Below are 26668 nucleotides of genomic sequence, written 5' to 3' on the forward strand. Positions count from 1 at the left end.
TCAAATGATAGAGCTTTTCTAAAACCTAAAGATAGTCTTGCTTCGAACATGGTAAAAGGAAGTACTTTGCTACAAAACAAACTTGACTGCTAATGAAACTTCTAAAATATTCCCCAACCTTGAAAGCCCACAGTGTGTATTCATTCATTCACCAGATATGTATCAAGGGCTGTTGCCATTATTATGTGTTCTGCTACATCACAATATTTGAAATGATATGTTCTAGGAAGGTGGCTTTCAAACTCTGACCTGCAGAGCCTTAGGGCTTGTAGGATACCTGAGAAATAGGGAAAGATCCGAGGACTCCTGGCCACCTTTTTCAACCGGAGCAGCCCTGGTTTTGTTCATCAGTTTTGCACAGTTGATTTCCGTCGTAAATTTCATTTGACATGAGTATTCCTCTGCTTTATTTAAAAAAAAAAAATCTGAAAACCTCTATTCTGGACAATCCCTCTTGAGTAAAGGAATACACATAAGTCATATTTTGCTAGCCAACACACTGTAATTTGTCATCAGGGCTTAAGAAAGAGGAGCGTAAGAGTTATATCCTTACAAAAGGAGGATCAGCTTGGAATAACAGAAACGTTAACTTATATAAATCCGTAAGTGGGGCGAAATTGAAATTTGTCCTATTTCCTGTTGACCTTTTGAGATATGTTTTGATAAATATGATCTTGATTTTAAACTACTTTGTAGCAAAAAATGACCATTGGGTGTAGCCAGAACCATGCTACAGTCTAAAATAATCGTGAACCTGTATGTTGTCAACTGAATGTGGGTATTTTAAGTCAGTTTTACATTGTATCCAGCATTAAATCTATGTAAATTTTGAAGATTTTCCTAAAGTTTGTGTTGCCAAAGTGTATCATAGAAATGTTGTTTTAAGTGTCTGTCTCTGACTTTTTCACAATATATTTTGCATAAAAAAGTAGTTTGAATCACATGTTGGCTTCCTGCACAAAGCTTAATCCAGAGCTTGAATCAGTCTTTGGGTTTGAGAAATCACAAAGAGTTTTCCCCAAAAGTGTAGCGTATATTTACATGTTTGTCTTCGTTCTTTCTAATTCTGTGTGTTTTCCTTTTTGCTAACCAGGAGCTGCAGGTAAGTTGCAGCCTGGTGTTGTGGATTGTTTATTTGTTGTCATCTGTGATGTATTTGTCTTCCTTGTGGTCTCATCTGTGTTTGTGTATTAGAATAGAAATGGCCTAGGTAGTAGATTTAGTTGGTCCCCAGTAATATAAGATAGAAAGTCAAGAGAATTCTTTAGTTAAAACAGGTCATTGACCAAATATTTTGATCCCTTTAAATATTATAAATATTGAATGATGTTTTAAAAGTTTCAAGAAATTGAAGGGCTGATTGAAACTCTGCTTATGATGATGCATTAAGTATTTCTCATCTTGGTGTATGTTTTCCCGCTGTATTACCTCTCCTATATTTATAAGCATGTATTTGAGGTCTTAGAAACGATGTCTTGCCTTTCCAGGGTGAAAGCATGGACAATTTCAACTGGGGAGTCCGCAGGCGCTCACTGGACAGTATCGACAAAGGGGACACACCATCCCTCCAGGAGTACCAGTGTTCCAGCAGCACCCCCAGCCTGAACCTGACAAACCAGGAGGATACGGACGAGTCCTCAGAAGAAGAAGCAGCACTCACAGCAAGCCAGATACTCTCACGCACGCAGATGGTACGCTGACCTTTTCGTACAGTGACAGCTGGCCTCCTTTCTCCTAACTTCCAACTTAGTAGTTACTGTTTCTCTATATTGTGATTTTCATTTCAGTGCGGGTGAAATGCACACACTGAAATGAAAATACAAAATTGTAGCCGCAGTGCAGTGTTCCATTATTCATGACAGAACTAACACACATTCGATACTGTGTGCCGCTTAGCCGCTGAGACGTATGTGCTATTGCTTCTCTCCTAGTAACAGTGAGTCGTGCTGGGCACTTTTAGAGGCCCTCGCCTCGAATGATACATGTTTTGGTATCGGTGTGAGCACCGGCACCGCTTAATTCTCCACCTGCTTTTCTTTCCTCGTCAGCGTGGAAAGATGGAGCACAGCTTTGCTCTCTTTGCAAGATCAAGTCAGTTATATGGAGGTTCTGACTTGTATTCCAAGGGCCAGATGGAAGATATTCAGAGAGAGATGAGAAAATGAAGGCTGCAGGAGTAGTCTGTCCGTTCAGAAATGTGGAGTGAGGGGAGCAGCAAGCACGAAGTGGTAGCTGGCTTGGAACTTGAAGGTGGCAGGACGAGGGGAGAGAAGGGGTGTGGATTAGCCACCGTGGCCCACGCGATGAGGAGTCAGCTAGTGCAGACCAGGCGGCAGCTACAGTTACAGCGCTCTTACATGAGGGCCCTTTCTATGCCTCTCTTTAATTGGGCCCATTTGCATCACACTCGGTCTGCTGGTAAAGCACTGGCAGTGCTGTTGAAAGGCCAGGCTGAGCTGGCTTTCGATAGCGAGCATGTACAGTTGTCAGCTTGTGGTTGGCTTCCTGTCACCCCTCCTGTTGTGGCATCTCACCGTTACCCCAATATGTCTTTCCACTAACTTCCTATCACGTATTAAGTGATAAGGTGTTGCTGATAACAGTAGCAGCAGTTACCACTCGCTGAGTGTTTGAGATTCATCAGGCCCTGGGCAAGGTGTTTTACGCGGATTAGTCACTATAACTCTCCCCACAACCACACAAGCTAAGTCTGGTTACAGCATTTCTGTAGATTAAGTGACTTGTCCCAGGACACACTGCTAGTAAGTGCATTTGAGCCAGGCGGTCTGCATGCTACCTAAGGGACAGTCTCCTCCTGGGACTGTGCGCGTTTAAAGGAACAGTGAGTTGCTGGTAGCAGCGACTCAATGAAGAAGGCCCAGGCTCTCCCTGGAGCCAGACTAGAGGCTCAGAGGCTGGCATCGTGCCACCAACCTGCTGTGTAATTGTGGTCGTTACCTACCCTCTCCCAGTAGTACCTGCAGTACCTGCCTCGTAGGAATTTCATGGGGAGGACATATAGTAAGTGCTTAACAAAGCTTAGCTCCCATGAGAGCCTCAGGGCAGAACTGACGGTCTCCTTAGAAGGCCAACCCTAGTCATAGTGGTAGTGAAATTAAAAAAGAATTTGAAGCTGATTCCTCCTCACAGGGAAAAAAAAATTAGTTTTTGCCTTTATCTATTCTGAATCATGAACTTGATTTTTCTTATGTTAAATATTGGCCGTTAAAAATGTATAACCCTGCATGGGCAGAAATTGAGACACAGATGTAGAGAACAAACGTATGGACACCAAGGGGGGGAAAGTGGCAGGAGGGGGGTGGTGGTGTGATGAATTGGGAGATTGGGATTGACATGTATACACTACTATGTATAAAATGGATTACCAGTAAGAACCTGCTGTATTTAAAAAAATTAAATTTTTTAAAAGAGAAAAAAGTGTATCTAAATATTAAATAAAATGTATACTTTTAAAAAATTCAAAAAATAAAATAAAATCATAATCACAGTACCATTTCACACCTAAAAAATAATTCCTTAAAAAAAAATGTATAACCCTGCTTAAAAGAGGAAAAATTGTAATATTTTCTTAGAACATAAACCCACTGAGGCTGGCCTGCCATTACAACTTTATTGTCCTAATTCTTTACGTCTTACTGAAGATTTGTGGTATTGATTTTTGCTTAAATAAGTGAATGGCCAGTTCAGACTTATGTGCCTGCTTCCCAGTTAATGCTGCTTCTTGAGAATCCACTGAGCGTTTGGTGCCAAAGCCACGGGAGAGGTGAAAGCGCCCCCTTCACGAGTCCTTAGACCAACTGCAAGCACGAGACGTCACTGTAAAAATAAGAATTTTAGGTCAAGATTAACACAGTCACAAGGAGCTCTTTCACTTTGGTAGTTTTTATTTAGCAAAATTTAACCCTTGTTAACGGATACGTCATTTCTGCTGATGGGTTAGTTGCTTGCGTTCACAGCACCAATTCTGGCATAGACTGAAATGAGGGGAAAAAGTAATTTTAGGAAGTCAAAGAAGCTCTTTATAACTATGGCCCCAGAATGTCTTACAACATAGAATGTTTCTTGTGGCCTTTGTGACCGTCACTGACTCATAAATGAATTCCTTATCTTACTATCTCTCCTTGTAGTTAAACAATGATTCTGCTGCAGATGAAACCATGCCAGACCATCCTGATTTACTTCTTCAGTCTCAAGACTCCACGGGCAGCATCTCAACAGAAGAAGTGCTGCAAATCAGAGATGAGACCCCAAGTTTGGAAGCTTCTCTAGATAATGCTAACAGCCAGCTGCCTGAGGTGGGGAGACAAGGGGGCTGGTGCATGGCCAATCTGGGCTCTTTTTAGCAATCCGTTATACCCCTTGCTTTTCTTTTGAAAGAGTTTTCATCTGATACGCTAATTAATTTGATTTGTTACCAGTATTTCTAACCTGTTGGTTAAGTGAAATGGTCAGATCTGATGATTGAAAAAAAAAAAAAATTGATAGATTAAGGAAATGACCTACAGGTTAAAAATAACCCTGAGTGTTTTTAATGAGCATTTTGTGCTGCAGAATGTGATTAGGTTAATGTACAGGCGCTTCTCTGGGGATGGGAGCATCTTCTGTGGTGCTGTGCCTTCTTTGAAGGACCGCTTTTGTTTTTTCTTCTCTTTTTGCTTTGTATTTGGGTTTTTGTGATTGGTGCTATAATTGGGATGAAAACCTCAGGCCAGCTGTGTTAGCAGTTGGTTAAAATGAAACCTTTTAGAAAGATTTTGGAACTACCAGTATTATGTTTTTTGGAAAGGCCTGTGAGAAATAAGCCAGATTCCAAGCTAATGACTGACCAAAAATAAGTAAGTATTAGTTTTCTTAGTTTTTTTGTTTCTTTTTTTTTAAGATTATTACAGATATTTTTTAAACTGTAATTGCTATAGCTCTCTCATATATGCTGTTATGCCTTGGTATTAGGAAAATACTATATTTTTTTCAGTGTTAACCAAATTAATGTAGTTATTAGATCTAGACCAATCTAGTTGTTAGATCTTATTATCTGAGTCAGTTGAAATCTCATGTTCTTATTACACTGACAGTGTATTGTAGATCTTTACAGTAAGCAGATATATTCTGAAATGAAGGCATTTGGGGAGTTTTTTAAATGCTCACATTAGTACGGCTGAAGTTTAGGTAATTCAATTCAACAAATATTTATTGAGATTTACTAGATGCTGGGCATTCCATTAGGTGCTAGAAAGATGAATAAGACATTACCCTGTCCTCAGAGTGTCCACTGTCTATTAAGGGAGACAGAGATGGTTTAAAAAAAGGGCACTACATGCCAATATGAGAAACTCAGTAATAGACATGCTCAAAGCTTTGTGAAAACTCAAAGGACAACCGATCAGCTGTGCATTAAGGGTGATGGTGGCAAAGGATGGGCTTCGTGGCAGTTGAGACTTTGCAGGCAGAGGGGCATCATGCAGAAAGACACGGCCATGTGAAATAACATGGTATGTGCAGGCAGCAGCAGTAGGAGAGATAGACGAGTCTAAGACATGCTGGGTCCCACAGGCCGTGCTAAAGACACACTTTACCTTGAGATGATAGGAAGTCATGAATTTTCATTCTTCCCAGCGATGCCTGTTATGTGACAAGCCCCGTACCAGATACCGACTTGGGAATACGGGGCACACAGGTAGTCAGACATTTCAGCAATATTTATTTATTGAGCCCCTGCCGTGTGCTGGGCGCTGTCCTAGGCCCTGGGCATATAGCACCATGTGAAACAGGCCAAGGCTCCTGGTTTATGGAGCTTAATTCTAGTAGGAGAGACAAAATAAACAGGTAAAACAGATAAAACATAAATGATATATCTGAAGGTGATCATCTTACTCTTCATACTAAGAAAATCTGACTATAATGTGGACTTGGTAAGGGAGAGAGTTAGATAGGGTGGCATTTGAGGTGAAACAAGTAACGAGGAGCCAGCCCTTGAAGGTGTGGAGAAAGAATGTTCAGGGCCCAGGAAACGGGAGTGGAGAAGGCCCTGATGAGCTGACAGGCCGGCCCTTGGGGCTGGAGCACGTGTACCTGAGGGAGTGGAGTCGGGGAGGAACTCCCTGAGGAGGGGCCGGGCGCTCTCGAGGGCAAGCTTAGAGGCCACACAGCAGGCAACCGTCTCAGGGTTTTCAGCAGGAGGACATGATCTGCTTGTGTTTATTCTCTTCAATCTTGGCTTTTTCTGGGGCAAAGGGAAAGTTGGTTCCAGTACCTCTACCTGCCACATGGAGCTTGCAGTCTGTCATCAAGGAAGGTTAAAGTCCGATCAGTGTTTTAGTAAAGTCTCTGACCGAGCTGTGGAGGGAGGATTGGAGGGGGCTGAGATGAGGAGACAAACGAGGAGAATATCAGCAGGAGATCGGGGGTCCCGAAGCGACAGAGTGCGTGGGCAGGAAAGTGTCTGCGGGGGGAGCCGACAGGGTGCAGAGCTGCGCTTTAAGTAGACTGTGTTCCTTTCAGCGTTGGAAGGCTTGCTACATGAGCATTAGCTACTGGTTAATCTAATCTACTGTGTCTGGTGTGCCTCATAGCATGTTACTGGTCAACAGACATTCTCATTAGAAACAATGGAAGACAGCAGGCTGATCCTAGAAATACCTTTTTAACAAAAGCAGTATGGTTAAGTGGTCACGTGCTTTAATTTTGTGTAGTTAACAAACAGGGAAGTCTTTTATTTTTGGTAATTAAAATAGCTGTAATCATAGTTAGTGAGTAAACTACCTCCTGTAAATCATTCATATTTATTGGAAATGAATCAGAAATTCATATATATTTCCACACATATTGGAAATTGTGTTATTTCAGATGAGACATTCATTCATCCGACAATATCTAATGGGCCTACTTCCAAGGTACTATAAAGTTCCTGAGGATACTTCTTTTTAAATGAAGGAAAACCACTTTAATTTACTAGGTTTTTTTCCCTTTTACAGTAGTACAGTTCAGTATCACTGTAAACTTCGTGACACTGGCAGATGAGAATGAAGGAGATATTTTTGAATCATACTATTTCTTTTAGAAATAATTCTATTGACATTAAAATTAATCCCCAAAAGAATGGCTGTCCACAAGAGAATGATTCAAGTTTGTATCTGCTGGATATGATGACCTAACTTGTTTTTCCCTGGTGTGCCAAACAGTGTTAGATGACCCAAAATTGTGCCTTTAAAAAACGTAGGAAAGCACTAATATATTGAAATAAAACCAGAACTCTATTATATAGTTATAGATGAGTTACATATGCTATGCATATTGCTATAAAGCAGTTTCTCAAGAAGAGGAATACAGTTAATTATAGTAGATGAAACATTTTATGAACTAAAGAAAAAATCCTAGAAATGTTTGAATTTTTCCCCTTAAATTATGTTAATATCGGGAAGAAGAAACGTAACAGGCTAAAGCATTCCACCTCAAGACAGAAAATTTAGAGCCCAGTGTGTCCTTCCCTTCTCTATAATATATACAAATTACTCTAGAGGGGATTACGTCCTTGTGTTTATCAGAGAAACCTCCACAGAGGGATTTCTTCTAGTATCTATAACAGTTTAGATACCAATTCATGTGTGACAGAAATTATTCCTTATAGGAAATGAAACTTGGAATGGAAGTGTGCATGTGTGTGTGTGTGTGTGAGAGAGAGAGAGAGACAGACAGACAGACATTGTGTAAGAAGGTAAAGTTCAAGAAAATTTGATTCTCACCATCTGTGTATAATAGTGGAATTCATTCCATTAACCAAAAAGCACTCTCTTCATGCATTCTAGGTGTTATTAGAAAATTTCAGCATATACTATATAATAATAATTTTAGGTAAAACATCGATTTTCAAATTATTATTCAAGAACAAATGACAACAAATTACAGGCGTACACTAATGAAAAGTGACGGCATTAAACTAAGAAGTTTGGTGGGTTATTTCAACATGATACGTAGAAGGAAAAATATCTTTCCAAATAACTAATGCTTACCCCTTTAATGGCCAGATCTTTAAGAAAAAAATTCAGATGGAAACCTTAAATAGAGTGTACTGAATATAAGCTATTGGAGCAATGAAGGAATGATTATACTATATTATTTATAAAGTACTATCCTGTGAAGACTCAAAGAGTTTGTGCTTTCCCTGCATAATTACCTCCAGACCAGTGTTCCCTTAGTACACTTTGTGTTTTCCTGCCATGTTTCTTCTGTGCCTTCGATATCTTCTAAGTCCTTTCCCCTGAGACACCGTCTATCTTAGCTTGGGCTGCTATAACAAAATACTGTCACCAGGGGTGCTCATCAACAATAAAATGTATTTCTCACAGTTCTGGAGGCCAGGAAGTCCAGGATCAAGGTGCCAGCCATTCGTTGTCTGGTGAGGGCTCTCTTCCTGGGAGCTCTTCTTGTTGTGTTCTCACATGGTGGGAAAAGAACAAGCCAGCTCTCTGTCCTCTTTTAAGGGTCCTAATCCCATTCATGAGGGTTCTACCCTCATGACCTAATCACCTCCCAAAGGCCCCTACCTCTAATACCATCCCATTGGGAGTTAGGGTTTCAACATAGGAATTTTGAGGGGACAGAAACTTTTGGTCCATAGCATTACTCCTACCCCATCTTTGTCAAAGCCCACCGTATGTCGTTTCCTCCAAAGAGACTAGTCTTCATTGCCTCAACCAGATGTGATCTTTCCCTTTGAGTACCAGTAGTCCTCTGTATATCACTTATATTTACCTTACATGTACCATACTCTACCGTATATTATCGTCATTTGTACATTAGCCTAACCCCATTATTAGTTTGCACACTAATTGTAGTTATTAATTTATCCCAGAGCACCCAGCCCAGAAGCTGGTCAAAATCCTTCATTTTATACATGAATTTTACGGATGAGGTCTGAGGTCAGGGGCTCTGGATTTCACTTACTTTTCATAATTTGGAAGGAAAATTCTATTTTTATCCATGAAAAAGAGATAAGGAACTACTGTAGAACTAAGTAGTAACCTTAGGTCTAAGTACTGAAAGAAGTTCATCTTTATTCCTAAAGCTGTGAGACTATTTTAGTGCTTACTTTCAAACTGATTGAACTAATGTGCTGATATGGTGCTGATATGACATGATATACACCCCGGAAGTATTTTTCTTTTTCAGTAGTGGTAGTTCATTTATTCAGCCAGTACCTGTTGAACTTTTACTCCACGCCAGGCACATGGCAACATCATTTCAGTAATGTTACAATGGATAGGAAGGAAATACCACTGTATACTTTATTTTTAAAATTTTTTATTTTTAATTAATTAATTTATTTTTGGCTGCGTTGGGTCTTTGTTGCTGCGCACAGGCTTTCTCCAGTTGCGGCGAGCGGGGGCTACTCTTCGTTGCAGTGCGTGGGCTTCCCATTGCGGTGGCTTCTCTTGTTGCGGAGCATGGGCTCCAGGCGTGTGGGCTTCAGTAGTTGTGGCTCGCAGGCTCAGTACTTGTGGCACACGGGCTTAGTTGCCCCGTGGCATGTGGGATCTTAGTTCCCCGACTAGGGCTCAAACCCATGTCCCCTGCATCTGCAGGCGGATTCTAAACCACTGTACCACCAGGGAAGTCCACACTGTATACTTTATAACACACATTTCCATTATCATTTCCCCCATTGACAAATGTTTATAGTTCATTTAATTCTCAAAAGTACAACAGTCTAAAATTTCCCAGTGTTCTCTGAACTCTAACTCATTGATGAAGCAGCCTCAGAACTCAAACCTAAATGAGTTACTGTGGTCTTATCAGCTGAAAGCAAATCTTACATCTCTGGTGTTCGGCTCACTTAAACCAGTCAGGTGGCCCTCCCTGTTTTCGTTCAGCAGCCTCCTGATTGGTCAGGACCTGTTCTTGATTCACGGTAGCCCCATAGGACCAGTGGGTTAACCATTTTGAATTACCTCCCCTTCTTATATCCACGATTCACTGGATGTAAGGTTCAAGCATAATGAAAGAAATGACATTTCAAATAAGAGAGAATTGATAGTAATAATACAAAGTTATACTTATGTGGAATTAGAATATGTATGAGAGAAGGTGTTATATATATAAGGATATATTTCTAAGTAAACACCTAAATCCTAGTAGGAGAAAAAAGATCTCCATGATGTTTCTAAGTGGCAATAGGTGATACATTTTAATTTCAAAATATTTTAAAGCTGGAAATATTTTTAAAAATCAATTTTATATGATCAGAGTCCAAAAATTCCAAAACTTAAACTGTGTAAATGAAGACTGCCTAGTAAAACAGATGTAGGTCGGTGGCAATAGTCATTTATTCTGTGTTGGTAAAATTCTCTTTAATGTTTTTCAAGGCCATAAAAAACATAATTGTTTTACAGGATACAAGCTCAGTATTAAAGGAGGAACAAGTTCTTACAGCCTTTGAAGATGAAGGGTCGTATATTATTCAAGAACAGCAGGATTCTCTCGTGTGTAAAGGGATTCTTGATTTAGAGGAAACTGACATGCCAGAGCCTTCGGCTCCGGAGAGCTACCCCGGGTCAGTCTGTGAAGAAGATGTCACCTTAGCTCTGAAAGAACTGGATGAACGATGTGAAGAAGAGGAAGCGGATTTCTCTGGGCTGTCTAGGTGAGAATACAGTATCACAGACACGATAATGAGGTGATATTTTCTCTCCTATTGCCTCCCAAATATGACCCTCTGTTCTAGTAAGCGGACTTTCATTCCTGTGTGTGTTTCCAAGGTAAAATGAGTTACCTCATTTTTACGATGGGTTTATTTTCTATTATTGACATTCACTTAAAGAAAAACAAGTAGGCCATTCTCAGAACATAGTGAATAGCATTCTGCATTTAGCAGTACACCAAGTACCTATTTTGGCAAAATGCCAAATGGCCGAGTGTTAAAATCAATATTGGGCCATGGCCAGAACCAAGTATCAAAATCATGGAATGAACTCTGTGATACCAGAACAAATCTGAAATAGGTTCCAAAGATAGTTTTATGGTTTTATTATCAACAGTCTTTTTTTTTTTTTTTTTGCGGTACGCGGGCCTCTCACTGCTGTGGCCTCTCCCGCTGCGGAGCACAGGCTCCGGACGTGCAGGCTCAGCGGCCACGGCTCATGGGCCCAGCCGCTCCGTGGCACGTGGGATCCTCCCGGACCGGAACACGAACCCGTGTCCCCTGCATTGGCAGGCGGACCCTCAACCACTGCGCCACCAGGGAAGCCCCAACGGTCATATTTTTAAAGCTTGACTTATATAATGGGCAAAAGTGACCATTTCTTACTACTGTCAGATGTTAGAGTGCTCCTTTTAAATGTTTATGCACCATAGCTTCAAAATTATCACAAAGTGATAGTTGAATTCTTAAATAGGACTTTTTTTCACTCATGGGCTGACAAAATTGAATAATCAATTATTACATAAAGTTCTTAAAAGAAAGTTTGGTGGCTGTTATGTAACTTAAATACCAAACAGTTCTATAATGATGAGACTTATGATATAATCTACATCTACTATTTTGCTTTTTAAATTAATTTTATAAATATTTGTGGCTCAAAATAATGTTCTTTATAAGCACATCTAATTTAATGCACTCTCTATCAGTGTATTTATTTCCCTATTCAACAGTTTGAAGCTCCCTGATAATTATTTTTATAAGTAATCAAGTATATCAGAGCTTTTCCTACAATAAAAGCTTTTCATTTGGGCTTCCCTGGTGGCGCAGTGGTTGAGAGTCCACCTGCCGATGCAGGGGACACGGGTTCATGCCCTGGTCCAGGAAGATCCCACATGCCGCAGAGCGGCTGGGCCCGTGAGCCATGGCTGCTGGGCCTGCACGTCCGGAGCCTGTGCTCCACAACGGGAGAGGCCACAACAGTGAGAGGCCCATGTACCGCAAAAAAAAAAAAAAAACTTCTCATTTATATCAGTACTTCAAGTGATAATTGAGTTTTAACATATATAGCACATGAGATTTTTCACTCTCAGTGTATCTGGAATGCCTGCCTACACTTGAAAGTGTACATTCAGATGTTAACAACAAATCTTGGTGACACACCTTGTTCATATTACTGACTTGGATGTGACAGTAGCCTACGCACTCACTCACTCATTGATCATACACAAGTTAAGGGACACCAGAAATGATGCAGGGGTAGATACTCAGCTGTCTGCCTTTTTAAAAGGCTGCAGCCAAAGTGCTGACTTTGGCCAAGCACTGAAGTTGAAATAGAATTAAACATCCTTACTAAATATAGGGGTATATGTACTCAAGCTTAGAGGATACATTTTGTTCAAATCAATCACCACAGTGACATTTTAAAAATTAAACTTTTTGAGATATAATTTTTCACTTCAAATGTCTGCTTCATTTTGATCTTTTCCCCCCCAGTCTTCTCAGATCCCTCTCTTCCATAGGAATTGCTCCGTAATTTCTATAAAGCCTTGTGGAGCTACCCTGTAATGTGAAATACGCAATATTAAGACCCAGAGTCACACATTTCCTTATAGGATGCCCAACCCAAATACATCTCCATCTTTTCCCATTGTCTCATTTTTGTATGTATTATCTGACTGTGGGGATTATAAATTTCTCAAAGAAAATGGCCAGGCCTTATGTTTCTTTGAGTCAGATCTGTTACTGCCATACTGCTAGGCATATAGTATATGTCATGGCTTTAACACTGGGTTTGGTCCCATTTGAAGTCCTGGCTTCAAATTATGGCTCTGTCATTTCCTACCCAGTAGCCTAGGCACATCATTTAACTTCGCTGAACTTTTTGTTTCCTCACTGGTAAAAAATCAAGATAATAATAGTACTTAATTGTCCTTGAGTTGCTGTGAAGATTGAATGAAAACAATCTGTATAAAGCACCTAATATATAGCCCTTGACATAAAAGTACATGACAAAAACTTTAAAAATATTATCATTGTCAATCTGGGCCTGTTCAAATAAAAAGCCTCCAAAATTGACCATTTAAAATGAAAGCATTCTAATCTGTATTATTCATAGAAGTTACAGAAATTATTCCATAGCCCTGGCCTATGCTAGGACTTGAGCTGTTGTAAGCTGGTCATGTGAAATTAGATTTCTGATTCCAAAGATGCTAAGAAAGAACAAGATGCTAGAAAGAACAGGATGAATAAGAAAATCAGCTTGTTTGTGCTTCCTCACAAAGTTTAGGTGGTTGCAAATTTTCTAAATCAATGTGTATATACGAGTAAAAAATAATCCATGTTAGATGACAAACTATTTTAAGTAATTGAGTGTGTTCTTTTGCGATAATATTATGATGATGATATCTGTGTTAACAGTCAAGATGAAGAAGAGCAAGATGGTTTTCCAGAAGCACAGACATCACCTCTGCCATCACCATTTCTTTCTGCCATCATAGCCGCTTTTCAGCCAGTAGCATACGATGACGAAGAAGAAGCCTGGCGCTGTCACGTCAATCAGATGCTGTCTGACACCGATGGGTCCTGTGCAGTGTTTACTTTTCACGTGTTTTCTAGGCTGTTTCAGGTCAGTGAGGTTTAGGGTTTCTGAATTCATATTATAGTTACCTGATAAAGTTATGGGGTTTTGGCTAAAATCAGTATCTCAAATTTTAATATTCCCACTGATTCCCTTTAAAAATTTTTATTTTCCTAAGATAGTGATATTTAAATTTACACTTCGACACTGTAGCACTGCTGGGACATTATACAATGACTAGTACCGATATCGCCTCTAAGGCAATTAGAGTAAAACTTCAGAACAACATCTGATAAGTTTTCTGCAGTATGCTAGGCACTTCCAGGGACACCAAAGAAATATAAAGCATGGTTCCTGCCTTCAAGGAGCTTACGTCAGTATCATAAGACAACTTATCATAAAGTGTTAAATTCATTGGCACTTTCATCACTGTGTGGGGACCTTACAAATTTTAGCCAGGCTTGCTTCCAGCCCTAAAAATAATATGAGCTGACATTTATTGAGCATTCAGTACATGCTAGGCGCTAGGCTAAATGTTCTACATTAAGCAATTCTTACAATAGACCTATGTAACGTAGATGTGTTTTTAGCATTCTGTAGCTAGGGAAACCAAGGCAGAGAGAAATGCCACCATTTAAGTCATTATTCTCCAAACTACCTGCCACCTTTCCTCCCTACCTCAGCAACTTTGCCCATCTTAGAAAACCCAGCTCACTACACATTCTCTCTGAGGTTTTCCCAACCAACCACTCCAACCTTCGGTCTCTCCCTCCTGGAAGTTCTTTAGTGCTTATTACCTGGAGCATTTATTTATTTCATTCTGTAGTTTTGCGTTGTTACTCGGGTTTCTATTTATATTCTTTTCATGCCAGAGATACAAATTTCTTCATGCCCAAGACTGTGGCTTATGCTTTTTTTTTCCTAATTAATCATAATGACAGCTAATGGTGCTACACATATACATGTAGGTACACGTTAAGTATTTGTATAGTAATTACACTGTTGATGACACTAATCCATTGAGTGCTCACTATGGGTCAGGCACTGATTGTTTTATGTGATTGAATATTCTTGAGTTTTGAGAAGATATTATCCTTGATGCATTTTGATGACTTAAAGTCAGAAGGCAGCTCATAGCCAAGGAGAGTACACTACTTTTACTGAAAGTTTCTTTCAGGTAGAACTTAACTTTAGAAGAGCTAATTCCTCACACATGTGAGGACTTTATTTCCAACAACATATATAGCATGTATTCCTTCTGTCTTTCCTAATGAAAAAAACCTCAGGAATGGGGATATGAATGGCCTGTATCAATAGTTTCTTTTTTCAGGAATACTGTTCTGTAAATACTGTTTTGATCATTTTTAGAAATTACCATGTTTCCTAAAGTGCCTAAAAACAAGGACTTACAGATCAGTTTTAAGAGTTCTATACAGCACTACAATAATAGTTTTAAAATAAAAGGTTGCTCTAATTATAAATTATGCTTTTTTACTTAAACATGAAAAAAGGCTTTCATATGAAATACTAACATTTTTCTTATGTTTCCTCCATAGTCAATTCAAAGAAAGTTTGGAGACATAACTAATGAGGCAGTCAGCTTTCTTGGTGAGAGTCTGCAACGCATTGGTACCAAATTTAAAAGTTCACTGGAAGTGATGATGATGTGTTCAGAATGCCCGACAGTCTTTGTGGATGCTGAAACAGTAAGTTTTAACATGAGGGCTTATTATAAAAACTAAATTGAAGTGGCATCATTCAGTAAATGGTCTTATTTTAAGGTAATTCAGAATTTTGAAGTCTGAAGGTTCATATTTTCAACTTGATTATAAATATCTAGCAGAATATAATTCCCGTGTATTATATGCAGTGGCTTGTGACTATTTCTGATTCTGGCCTCTCCCTGCCCTCACCCTCCACAGAGTCCTAGATGGGGAAGCTGAAAGATCATGCTCTAGAGATGTGTACTTTTCCTGATTCCTGAGTAAAAGCGGGTAGGAGAGGGCTAGACCTCCCCCATGAAGAACCCAGAACTCCCTGGTCTTCCCCACTTGTGTCCAAGCACGCCTGTAGATTACGTATTAAGGTTTTTAAAGAATTAAGGTTTAAAAAAGCTTCAAGGGTGTTACCTTTAAGGTATATCCTGGACTGACATGCCATTTTTGCCTGAGCCCATTTTGGAAGGCAGTTGAAGGCATGCTTATCCTTCTGACATTGCACTGCACTTCTCCTCTGTTTCAGTGAAAGGTCAGTCCTTAGTACGGGACAGCGTACAGTTAGGGAGGCCGGCTTAAGCTGGCCTGAAAACCAGCGTTTTTGGTCTCAGGATTGTGATCAGAAACGGTGACCTGGATCAATGTGTTTCTGATTTGACAGCTGATGTCCTGTGATTTGCTAGAAACACTCAAGTTCAGTGTTTTGGAATTGCAAGAGCACCTGGATACGTACAATGCCAAACGAGAAGCAGCTGAGCAGGTCAGTCTGTTTTTACCATGTAAAATAAAGTAGTTGCTTGTGACACTGGAAGCGCTAACCTGGCATAATAGCTGAGATGGAAAACAGAACCTGTTAACACTTGCCTCAGGGTTATACTGAGAATGTTGGGGCCTTGGAGCTCTCTGTCCAGTAAATTCCTATCTTTAGCTTTTAGAAATTGGCCCTCTAAGAGCCTAAGAGCACAATGGAAAATGAGCTTTATAAAATGCTTCTGTGTTGAGACTGTAATAGCTGCTGTCAACATTGCAAGCTGGGGTATAAAGGCAGTATTTCCCTGAGAAAGGCACAGTGATGTTGTGGTCCAGAAAAATCTGCAACCTGTGACAAAGTGGTCCTCTTTTTCCTGTGATGTGTATGTGTACGTGGGCAAGCAAAGGGAGAAAGAAGCACACAGTGTATTATAGATGTTACCTGCAAAGAAATGTTTAACTCCAGTGTGGCACTGCAAAACACAGTCGTTCTCTTCCCTGAGAGTAAATCCAGTATATTTTCAATTGGCAGGGGCAGAAAAACTTAAAGGAAAAAAAGTTTCTCCTTTTCACACAAACTGCATACAGTAAAAAAAAAAAAAAAAAAAAAAAAAAAAAAAAAAAAACTGCATACAGTAGGCATTTTTTCCCCTAGAATAGGAGATGAGTCTTTCATTAATAAGTACTAAATATCTATCACATGTAAAGGCCTGTGAAAAATGAAGTGTTAAACCTGTTTCTTATTCCCTAAATACTCTAGATAGGAATATAAAGCACAGATACTGTGCATGAATAATTAGGAACAAATGTTTAAATTATAGCTATAAATAAAAGTACTGGCAAATCATACAGGTCTAACAGAGAACGGATGCAAACCAAATGTATGATTTCCAAGGAGAGGTCCCTTTTGGCTGATAGGAAAACTTCATGGAATAGAGATGCAACCTTAGTCCTTGACAGACGTTAATTTTAGATTGGGGGATTATCTCAGGAAAAGAATATGGTATAAGAAAATACTTATTAAGGGGGTAGTGATCTTATATCTGGACTGAGATAGTAATGACAGATTGGAGAAGAGGAGAGTTTTCAGTAGCAGGAAAGTATCGGGCAAGATCTGGCCATGTTACAAATAATGTTGCTGTGTAACTTCTTATACATGTCTTTTACGTATATATGTTCACATACCTGTTGGATATCTATCTAGGAGTGGAATTGCTGGGTCACAGGGTATACATCTGTTCAACTTCAGTAGATTCTGCCAAGCAGTTTTCTAAGAGAGGTTACATCAATTTACAATCCTATCAGACGTGTGTACAGGAGTTACCATGCCCTAATCCCTTTGCCACCACTTGGTATTGCCAACTTTTAACATTTTGTCATTTTTGGTGGATGTGAGGTAGTATTTCATGATATTATTTTGCATCTGTCGGACGACTGTTTGAGCACCTTTTCTTCTTCATTTAGCTATTTTGTGAATTGTGCCTAAAGTATCTTGCCCAATTTTGTAAATGGGTTATTTGTGGTTTTCTTATTGATTTGTAGGAGTTCTTCATTCGAAACACAAGCCTTTTACTGGATGTATGAATTACAAATTTTTTCCCCCTCTGTGGCTAGCATTTCCACTATCTCAATAGCATTTTTTGATCAACAGAAGTTTTTCATTTTACTTAGGTCCAAGTTAATCCATCTTTTCCATTATGGTTAGTGCTTCTGTGTTTTCAGAAATCTCTGTCTATCCTAGGAGGTTGATTGCTGTGATAACAGTCCCCATGAATCATGCTCCTCTGTGTCCACGCTTCTTTGCAATATGACTTTGCTGTCGTTCCTCCCATCAAAGGGATGGAATCTGTTTTCCCACCTCTTAAGTCTGGATGGCCTTGTGACTTGCTCTGACCAATCAAATTAAGAAGTGATGCTGTGCAACCTCTGAGACTAGCACTTAAGAGGTCTTTTGCAGCTTCTGCCTTTGCCATCATGCCTGTCAGAGTGTAAATTGGAACAAACTCTGGAAAACTATTTGACCTCCAGCCTCCAGGAGGATGAGAGGCCATGTGGAGGAGAGTGGAGGCATCCAGCTGACTGCCAGCATACCAGACACTTGAGGAAGGCCAGCTTGGAACTTTCAGCCCCAGTCAAGCCATCAGATGACTGTAGACTCATGAGTGACCCTAGGCAAGACCAGGAAAAACTCCCAGCCAACCCAAAGATTTATCTTGTTGTTTTAAGAAGCCATTAAGTTTTAGGGGTGGTTGGTTATACAGCAATAGATACCACTTACAACAGGAGAACATCGAATACCTACAAATTAAGTCTATTTAAAGATGTGCTAAACCTCCACACAGAAAATTTCAATTATTACTGAGAGAAATTAAAGGCCTCCCGAATAAATGGAAGGCTATACCATATTTATGAATCAAAAAACGCAACAGTGTGAAGTCATTTTTCCCCAAAATGATCTATAGATTGAATGCAATCTCATTCCAAATTTCAGACAATATATTAATGGAAATTGACAGGCTGATTACAGTCGTGAACACAGGTCAGGAAACTATAGCCCTCAGGTCATATCTGGCTCCCTGCCTGTTTTTGTAAACTTTTTGGGAACATAGCCATCCCATTTGTTTACCTATTGTCTATGGCTCTTTTGCACTGTGACACAGAATAGTTGCAACAGAAAATCTGTGGTTTGCAACACCTAAAATATTTCCTGTCTGCCCTCGACAGAAAATGTCTTCCAAATCTTGTCCAAAAGGAGCAACAAGGTCTAAAACAGAGTGAGACCTACATCCAGTAAGACCTATTAAAAATCTCAAAAGAGTGTAGTGCTGGCATAAAATTAGACAAATAGACCAATAGAACATAACAGACCCACACATATATAATCATATGATTTACAGCAAAGGCGCTGTGGCAATGCAGTAGGAAAAGAATGTTCAGTAAATTGTGCCGAATCCAGTAAAATATTTGTATGGAAGAGAAAACTGAATTTGATTCCTTCCTAAGCTACCATCTCACCATTTCTTATCCCATCTCTTCTGTTACTTTTTCCTTCCTTTCTTAACTTCTTTTCTATCAACGATTTTTCATTCCCCTCTAATAGTTTTTTAGCTATACATTCTTTTATTTTTCCTTGAGTCTTCTAAGGACCACAGGTGAAAGCCTGGGGTATTTATCAGGACCCTGCTCTCTTGGCAGGGATTGAACAATTCTTATCTCATCTCCCCAGCACCACGAGACCAGAAAGTCTCTGCTTACCTTTTCATCCTCCCAGATGCTATTACTTGCTTTCTTAGCCTCTCCTCCTGCACATGACAAATACAGAACAAGTGCCCCAAGAGCAAACTGCACACAGATTGGTCGGCTCCCTTCTCTGCAGTTATCTTTTCTCCAGGATCTTGGCCCTCAGTACCTCACTACCTGTGACAGCCCTGTTTTCCCAGCCCAGTGAACTATAAGCCACTACTTTTTGTTCCGCTTCTGAGCCCGTGGACATCAATGAGCAAGTCCCCTAGGGTAATGCTGGAGTCAGTGTACAGCTCCCTTCAGTACTTTTCTCTGACTCCCTAAATCCTCCTGGCTGGTGGTATTCAGCTTCCATAGTTGTTCTTGGAGGACTGGCCTTATACAAGCTACCCCATCATACCCAGAAGCCAAACCTCTCCAATTAAATTTTAACCTTTATTTGAGCCTTGAGTAAAAAAAATCCATCATGGGGAAAAAAAAAAAAATCCATTATGACAGGAAGACTGTTACATGTGGGTTGGAGGGTATTCTGTACACAAACCGTCTACTGTATCTTGTATACACTGACTGGGAAGGTGTGGACCTGTACTTTTGCAGGCCAGTGTGGAGCCACGGGACAATAGGGTTGGGGCTTTTCTTGTAACGGAATAAAAATCAGAAATAATTACTTTGAATAGTGCCCCCCAAATGCCATATCATAGGCATAGAGTATAAAAAATTATATCTAGTAAGAACAAGCCATTAAATAAGCAATTGAAAGTATTTTTTTCAAATGTATCAGTATACTTGGACAAACTGGGCCGGACTTGTGATGAGGATGAAGTGTACAGGCATTTTAACATTTTGAGTGAATAAAGATTAAGGTACAGATTCCATGATAGATGTCAACTGAATTTTGCTCATATAAAGAAATCTGCTAGATAGCTTTTGACAGTGACCACCAGCAGCTGTATCTTACTAGGAAAACCTAACATGTTTTTCTTCTGAGAGGCTGTCAAGTAAAGAGCCTGAGGGCCCATGCAGGCTGAGGAACCAGGATAAAAGGGACATAAGGTCAAAGAGATTGTTTTGAAACAACCGAGACATCTAATTTTCATTCTTTGCATGTAGACCATTAACAGCTACAACTGAGAATTTCAAATGTCTACTACTGAAATATTTTCAAAGAGTAAAAACGTAGCTAGTAGTTTTTCTCAAAGTCCCAATGACTTCATATATATATATATATATATATAGTTTTATTATATTTAATCTATCACACAAAAAGAACTAGGACGTCAAAAGAACTGGTAATATTAATAATATCAAACCGTCGAAACCCAGGAGCTCAACTTGAAGGCTCTAAGCTTTCACTTTAGCTTGGAAATTCTATGACTCCAGTGTTTTTTCCCCACTAAACCGTAGTGCTATTATTTTCTTTTTATCTGACCGAGGAAAAGGTACCTTAAATAAATATCCATCTTTAGGACCAGCCCCTGGAAAAGGAAAATCCACATTTGGCTTCTGTATTCAATATTCATTGGAGATAATATGTTTGTCATTTATTGCTGTCCAAAAAGGAAGAAAAAGAAACAAAAACAAGATTTAAAATGTATTTTAGTTTCTGTTTCACTAATTAAAAGTGACACAAGTCTTCTGAGAATTACACTTCCGATAAGCAAACGGACCTGGTTAATTCTTTCTAAGTTGCCTTTATTAAATTGACAGGACAGGAAGCCCATCTTTCATTTCCCCATCTTACATTAGACAAAGGTCAGGTATAGGTTGTGAAGATTTCCCATAAAATCTACAAAATGAATATTCTTTACTGAAATGGAGCGCCACAAGGCCCTGGAATAGAAGACAGCTGATTGTGTTTCCATTAGTAAACCGTCCCCAGCGTGTGCATGTAGCCACATACACAGTATCCTCTGCTTGGGTTTGCTGCATACAAATGATTCGGCTCAAATGGAGATGAAAGTCTATGTCTACAACCAGTCCTAGAAATTCAAGTTCACTTTTTAAGACTGTTGTTTTATTTATTTTTTTAATTAATTAATTTATTTATTTAGTATTTTTGGCTGTTTTGGGTCTTTGTTGCTGCACATAGGCTCTTCTCTAGTTGCGGCCAGCAGGCTTCTCATTGCGGTGGCTTCTCTTGTTGCGGAGCACGGGGTCTAGGTGCACGGGCTACAGTAGTTGTGGCACGTGGGCTCAGTAGTTGTGGCTCGCGGGCTCTAGAGCGCAGGCTCAGTAGTTGTGGCGCACAGGCTTAGTTGCTTCGCGGCATGTGGGATCTTCCCAGACCAGGGCTCGAACCCGTGTCCCCTGCATTGGCAGGCAGATTCTTAACCATTGTACCATCAGGGAAGTCCAAGATTGTTGTTTTATATGAGCAGGCCATTACAGTACCAATTTCATTATGCATTGTGCAATTACTGTATTAAAATTTACTGTTGTTTATTTTTTCAGTGGTTAGACAATTGTAAGAGGACATTTGGTGCCAAAGAAGACATGTATAGGATAAACACAGATGCACAAGTAAGTTTCTTATTCTTAGTTTTGCTATATTCCTGTATCAGGTAAAATAATACGTATGCTCAAATGTCCTTGATATTCCTAGAAATAAAGAATATTTGTAACATTCTTCATTTTTGTTATCAGAACAATCTTCGTAAAAGTTAGGTTCAGTGGAATATTGGCTTAGTAATGAAAAATTCACTTTAATAAAAATGAACGGCCAGCTTATGACTGAAGCTTAATAACATTCCATAGATAAGCTCGATGAATATCTGGACAGTCCAAGTTGACTTTTAGTTGCATCTGCCTCTCTAAACATTTTTTCATTCTGCATTAGTACTCTACAGATAAATAGTCTGGTCAGGATATCAAACCTGAGTAATGTTATATACATTCATACTAGCCCTTCCGAAGCTGAAATTCTGATTGGATAAATTATGGTTTTTGCTAGTATAAAATTCAGTGAAAATAATAGTAATATATTTGCTTAGAGAAAAGTGCACAACACATACATTAAAGGAGGATAAAATTAAGACCTACAAATCATTCTAATAAAAGTATAACTTCATATGGGGAACATGTATTAATCAGTTAACACCCTTTACATTTGACATGAGAATTCTAACCTTTTACAACATCAGATTGTTACAGATTTCTAGTCACTGTAAGTTATTGTACTATTGTAATAAAAATGTGAAGCTTTACAAAACTGAAATGTTGAGAAAATACCAGTATACTCTCAATAAATATAAACTATTTGCCAGGCACTGTGCTGAGCATTTCACGTTCATTATCTCAGTCCTTACAGCTCTGTCTAGTGGATGTTGTAATTAGCCCCATTACACAGATGAGGATACATAATAAGCAATTAATAAATATTTTAAAATAAATGAGAAAAAGTATATGCAAATTAAAATTGAGGCTCAGAGAAGCTAATTTATCTAGAATCAGTAAGTAAATAGATTAAGATTCAAACCTTGGAAGGCTGACTCCAAATCCTGCTCTGTCATAAAGAAATTGTCAAATAATCTGTGTAAAGAAAGAAACGAGGCAAGATAAGAAATTAACCCCAGACTAGAATTAGATCCTTTGGTTCTAATTCTGTCTTTGCCACTATGGCTTAAGCAAGTAACAAACTGCTTTTCTCATATATAAATTAGGTGGTTAGACTAAGTGATTTCTTATACCCCTTCTACCTTGAAGAAAATGAGTTCCATCTCCAGGAGTCTGTGTCAATTAATATAGCTTGAGGTTTTCTACTAAGTGAAAACTGAAAACTCTGTACATTGAAGACTTCCACTGATATCTTAGGTCTCCTCTCACATTCAGCTCCTTGAGAGCAGGGGTCCCTTTTTGCACATTATGTATTGTCTTTTGCTGTATACCAGTATAGTCTTTTGCATAATAAGCAATCAATACATATTAAAAGTAAATGAAGACTGTATATGCAAATTTCAGTACACTAAAGCAATGTTTTTAAATGTACAGTGTTAACATATTTAGCGTGATTTCTAGTAATTCAGAGCTATGAAATTAATTACGTCTGTGTTATTTCCTACAGTTGTGATCATAAACTTTATCAGTGATTTTCTTTTCCATTACACCCCAAAGTAGATGCTCTGGATAATACGTGTGTAGAGTCAGTTTTTATTTATGCTAATGGAAGTGAAAAAAAATATTTAAAAGCTCAAATTGTTGTTAGTTTCCATATAAAACTGTATGAAGTAAAACCTCAGAAATTTAGATATGCTAATATGTTTGACATTGGATTGTGCTCAACTAACATTCACAGGATGACCATCTACATAATTTATGGTAAGCAGTACGGAGCTGAAGTTCACCTTTGCTTAGCAAATCCCTTCTAAATTGATAGGAATAAATGTTATATAAACAGTGCTTCAGAGGAAACTATTTAGAAAAGCAGATTTCAAGAAGGACTTTTAGAAGCAGTATTTACATTCTGGCGATTGCTGTTTTAATTAGAAGTCATTCTTCTCCATTACTGAGACTAGGTCTAAGTTGCTGTAGATATTTTAATGTAATAATTTTAAAATATTCCAGAACCTGGATGTTTCACGGTGTATTTTACGTTATCTTGTTTGATTCAAACCTAGTTGGGTTGAACTTCTGAGGTTTACTAAATTACATTTGCAATGCAATTTAAAACACACAACTGCTCTCAATATTTTACCTTCCGATTCAGCACTAATTATGGCAACTTAGGACTTAGACAGCAAAGGGTAGGCAACCCAGAATGAGCCACGCCAGAGAGAATCTTCTCATGGGCAAATACATAAAATTATAAACCAGTTCTTTTCTGAGAAGAGCAAATCATTTCATAATTTGTAATCAGAAGTTTTCCACTTTACTAACGGAAATTTATTTGGCTTTTTTTTTTTTTTGGAAAGGCTATAAAAACCCAGATAGAAGACCACTTTCAGTAGCCAACTTTCCCAATATCCCACTAGTTTTATTCTTTGTAGCTTTTGCACAAGAAATAAACTATAGCCTAAATGTAATTTAGCTGTTATTTGGCAAAGAGTGAAAAACACCCTGGATTGTTACAGTAAATGTCTAAAAAGTTTTATTCTGGAAATAGCATCATAAATTTTTCTTTTGGGTGTAATTTTAAATGTTCTTCAGTTTGCCTGGGACATCTGTGACCCTAGTTAAAATGATTTGTTACACTAATTCTTGGTCTTTTTCTTCCTTTGTATTTTTTGTGACCCGATCACCTTCTTGCTTAGCAAATGGAAATTCTAGCAGTAAGTGACCTGTCTTAATTTATAGACTACTTATCCATGTCAGACAAACTGGTTTTCATTTGCCATTTGTGACCTAGCAATGTTTTGTCATGGACTGCTTTAAGAGTAGTGTGTGCTTCAGTTTTGCATAGCCCTAATCCATGAAATGTTTCAGTCCTACAAAGACAATGAGGTTTTATAATTAATCTGTACAACTAGCGCTGCCTTTTTACACATCTCTAACATGTCTCCTTTTATATTTCTTAATTTTAAGAATCCAAGTGCATTTGTTAATTTGTCTTGTTTCAGTGAGATTACAAATTTGCTTTCTTAAAAAAAAAGGAACTCATTTTAAAGACAAACTATTCTTACTTTTTAGGTGAGAGGTTATCCAGAGTTTTACTTTTTGCTTTATCAAGCACTTGTTGATAAACGCAGTGAGATGTACATCTCAGTGTGGCAAGAGTATATGCACTTGTAAATTCTTCTCGTTATGAAGTTAAAGTTTTAAGTTCTAGTGAATTCTTTTTAAAGCATTCTATTTATTGCCTGCTGAAAAATTCCGTTTGTCTAATGTGAAAATGTGCTTCACACTAAAAATGAATTATGTAACCAATAATCTTTAAATTTTTATTTTAATCCCAGTCTTCAGAGCATCTTTCATCTGTCTTTCATCAACTTCATACCATATTAACTTGCTTACTGCAGAAAAATTAAGCTCAGAACAAATTTTAACAATTATTTACTTATAAATTTTTATTTGAAATATGTTGTCTAGTCAAATATGGAAAATAACACCTAAATTTAACACAGTGTTATTTATTTCTAGGAACTGGAGCTCTGCCGAAGGTTATACAAATTGCATTTTCAATTGCTGCTTCTGTTCCAAGCCTACTGTAAACTTATCAATCAAGTAAACACAATTAAAAATGAAGCAGAGGTAAATATTCAGTTGTACTAGGCATTAGTAACTGATTCTAGGAAATTAAAATACATACATACATATTTCCTTGCAGGAGCAATGAAGTGAAAAGTCGCTTATAGTGAATCTTTCCCCCCCACAACCCAGTTAAGCATTATTGGTTTTTGAAATGATGTACTATTTCAGGACCTGTTCATAAATCTGACAGCAGATATCCAGCGATCTTAAAAGATCCCAGACCTTAAAGATCGCAGTAGCAGCAACAGATCATCTGTAATCAAAAATGAAGTAAAGCACGTCAATTCAATAAAGACAAAATCGTATTATGAAAGCCTCTAACGTCTTGTCCACATAGTATTTCTATAGTTTAAGTAATGCACACAAGAAAAAACATGTCAAGAGCACTGCGAATGTCAGAAATCGTGTCATGAATAGATTCAAAAGTAGGGACTTGAGTCTTTTTCCCCCTTGTCAACCACTGGTACCAAAACTATCACCGAGGAAATCACTTCGCTTTCTAATCTGAAGTGGTTAAATTTATTTTAAAAAATAAACACGTACTGGTTTATATAAAATACCCTGGGTAAGTAACCCTTTAAAATATAAAGACTCCTCATTACTGTCAAAATTTTTTTCATGATCATCCCATAATTCCAGGCCTACTGTTAGCAAAAAAAAATAACACAAATGTATTTTTACTATCCAAGATGAAGTATATATCACATGTTAAAACCAATATAAACATTGGTTGCAACCAATTATTTTAACTTATTACAATGTAACAGTTATTACACTTAAGACGAACTGTTTTATCAAGAGTAAAGACGACTATTTGGCAGCTGAAATTATTCCAACTGAATAAAGAACTCGAAATATTAACTGCCCATAAGGACTAAGTTTAACCATTGAAGATAATCTTTAAGAGGAAATACTGCCACCATTAGATGTATCTTCACAGCCTTTAAATGCTCTTGTTGTTACTGAACATACAAATTGATCCTTTTAAGGTATATTTATTTCTTTTAGGTCTTCAACATGTCAGAGGAACTTGCCCAGTTGGAAAGTATCCTCAAAGAAGCCGAGTCTGCCTCAGAAAATGAAGAAATTGACATTTCCAAAGCTGCACAAACTACTATAGAAACTGCCATTCATACTTTAATTGAAACGTTGAAAAATAAGGAATTTATATCAGCTGTAGCACAAGTCAAAGCTTTCAGGTAAATTGTGAAGGAATTTATAGGAGATGCCTTTATACCTAACTGGAAGTTGATAAAGATTGGGTTT

At 38.3% G+C, this 26668-nt stretch overlaps 1 protein-coding gene across 2 annotated transcripts in view; it reads left to right on the top strand.

The window, feature by feature from the left end:
* The window catches only part of FRYL (FRY like transcription coactivator), a gene marked incomplete at its 5' end in the record, with an annotated part of 142930 nt that overhangs the window by 113925 nt on the left and 2337 nt on the right, over positions 1-26668 (top strand). The window contains 10 exons of one of the 2 annotated variants that reach the window (XM_082652707.1): positions 1488-1691; positions 4149-4316; positions 10407-10657; positions 13352-13559; positions 15068-15217; positions 15888-15986; positions 21671-21739; positions 24466-24483; positions 25292-25402; positions 26411-26601. In XM_082652707.1, coding sequence (XP_082508833.1) covers positions 1488-1691; positions 4149-4316; positions 10407-10657; positions 13352-13559; positions 15068-15217; positions 15888-15986; positions 21671-21739; positions 24466-24483; positions 25292-25402; positions 26411-26601 — 1469 coding nt within the window. The remainder of the gene's footprint in view (positions 1-1487; positions 1692-4148; positions 4317-10406; positions 10658-13351; positions 13560-15067; positions 15218-15887; positions 15987-21670; positions 21740-24465; positions 24484-25291; positions 25403-26410; positions 26602-26668) is intronic. The other variant, XM_082652708.1, reaches the window with a different exon arrangement.

The sequence above is a fragment of the Grampus griseus genome (assembly GCF_964374135.1).
Source record: "Grampus griseus genome assembly, chromosome: 4".
Lineage (NCBI taxonomy): Eukaryota > Metazoa > Chordata > Mammalia > Artiodactyla > Delphinidae > Grampus > Grampus griseus.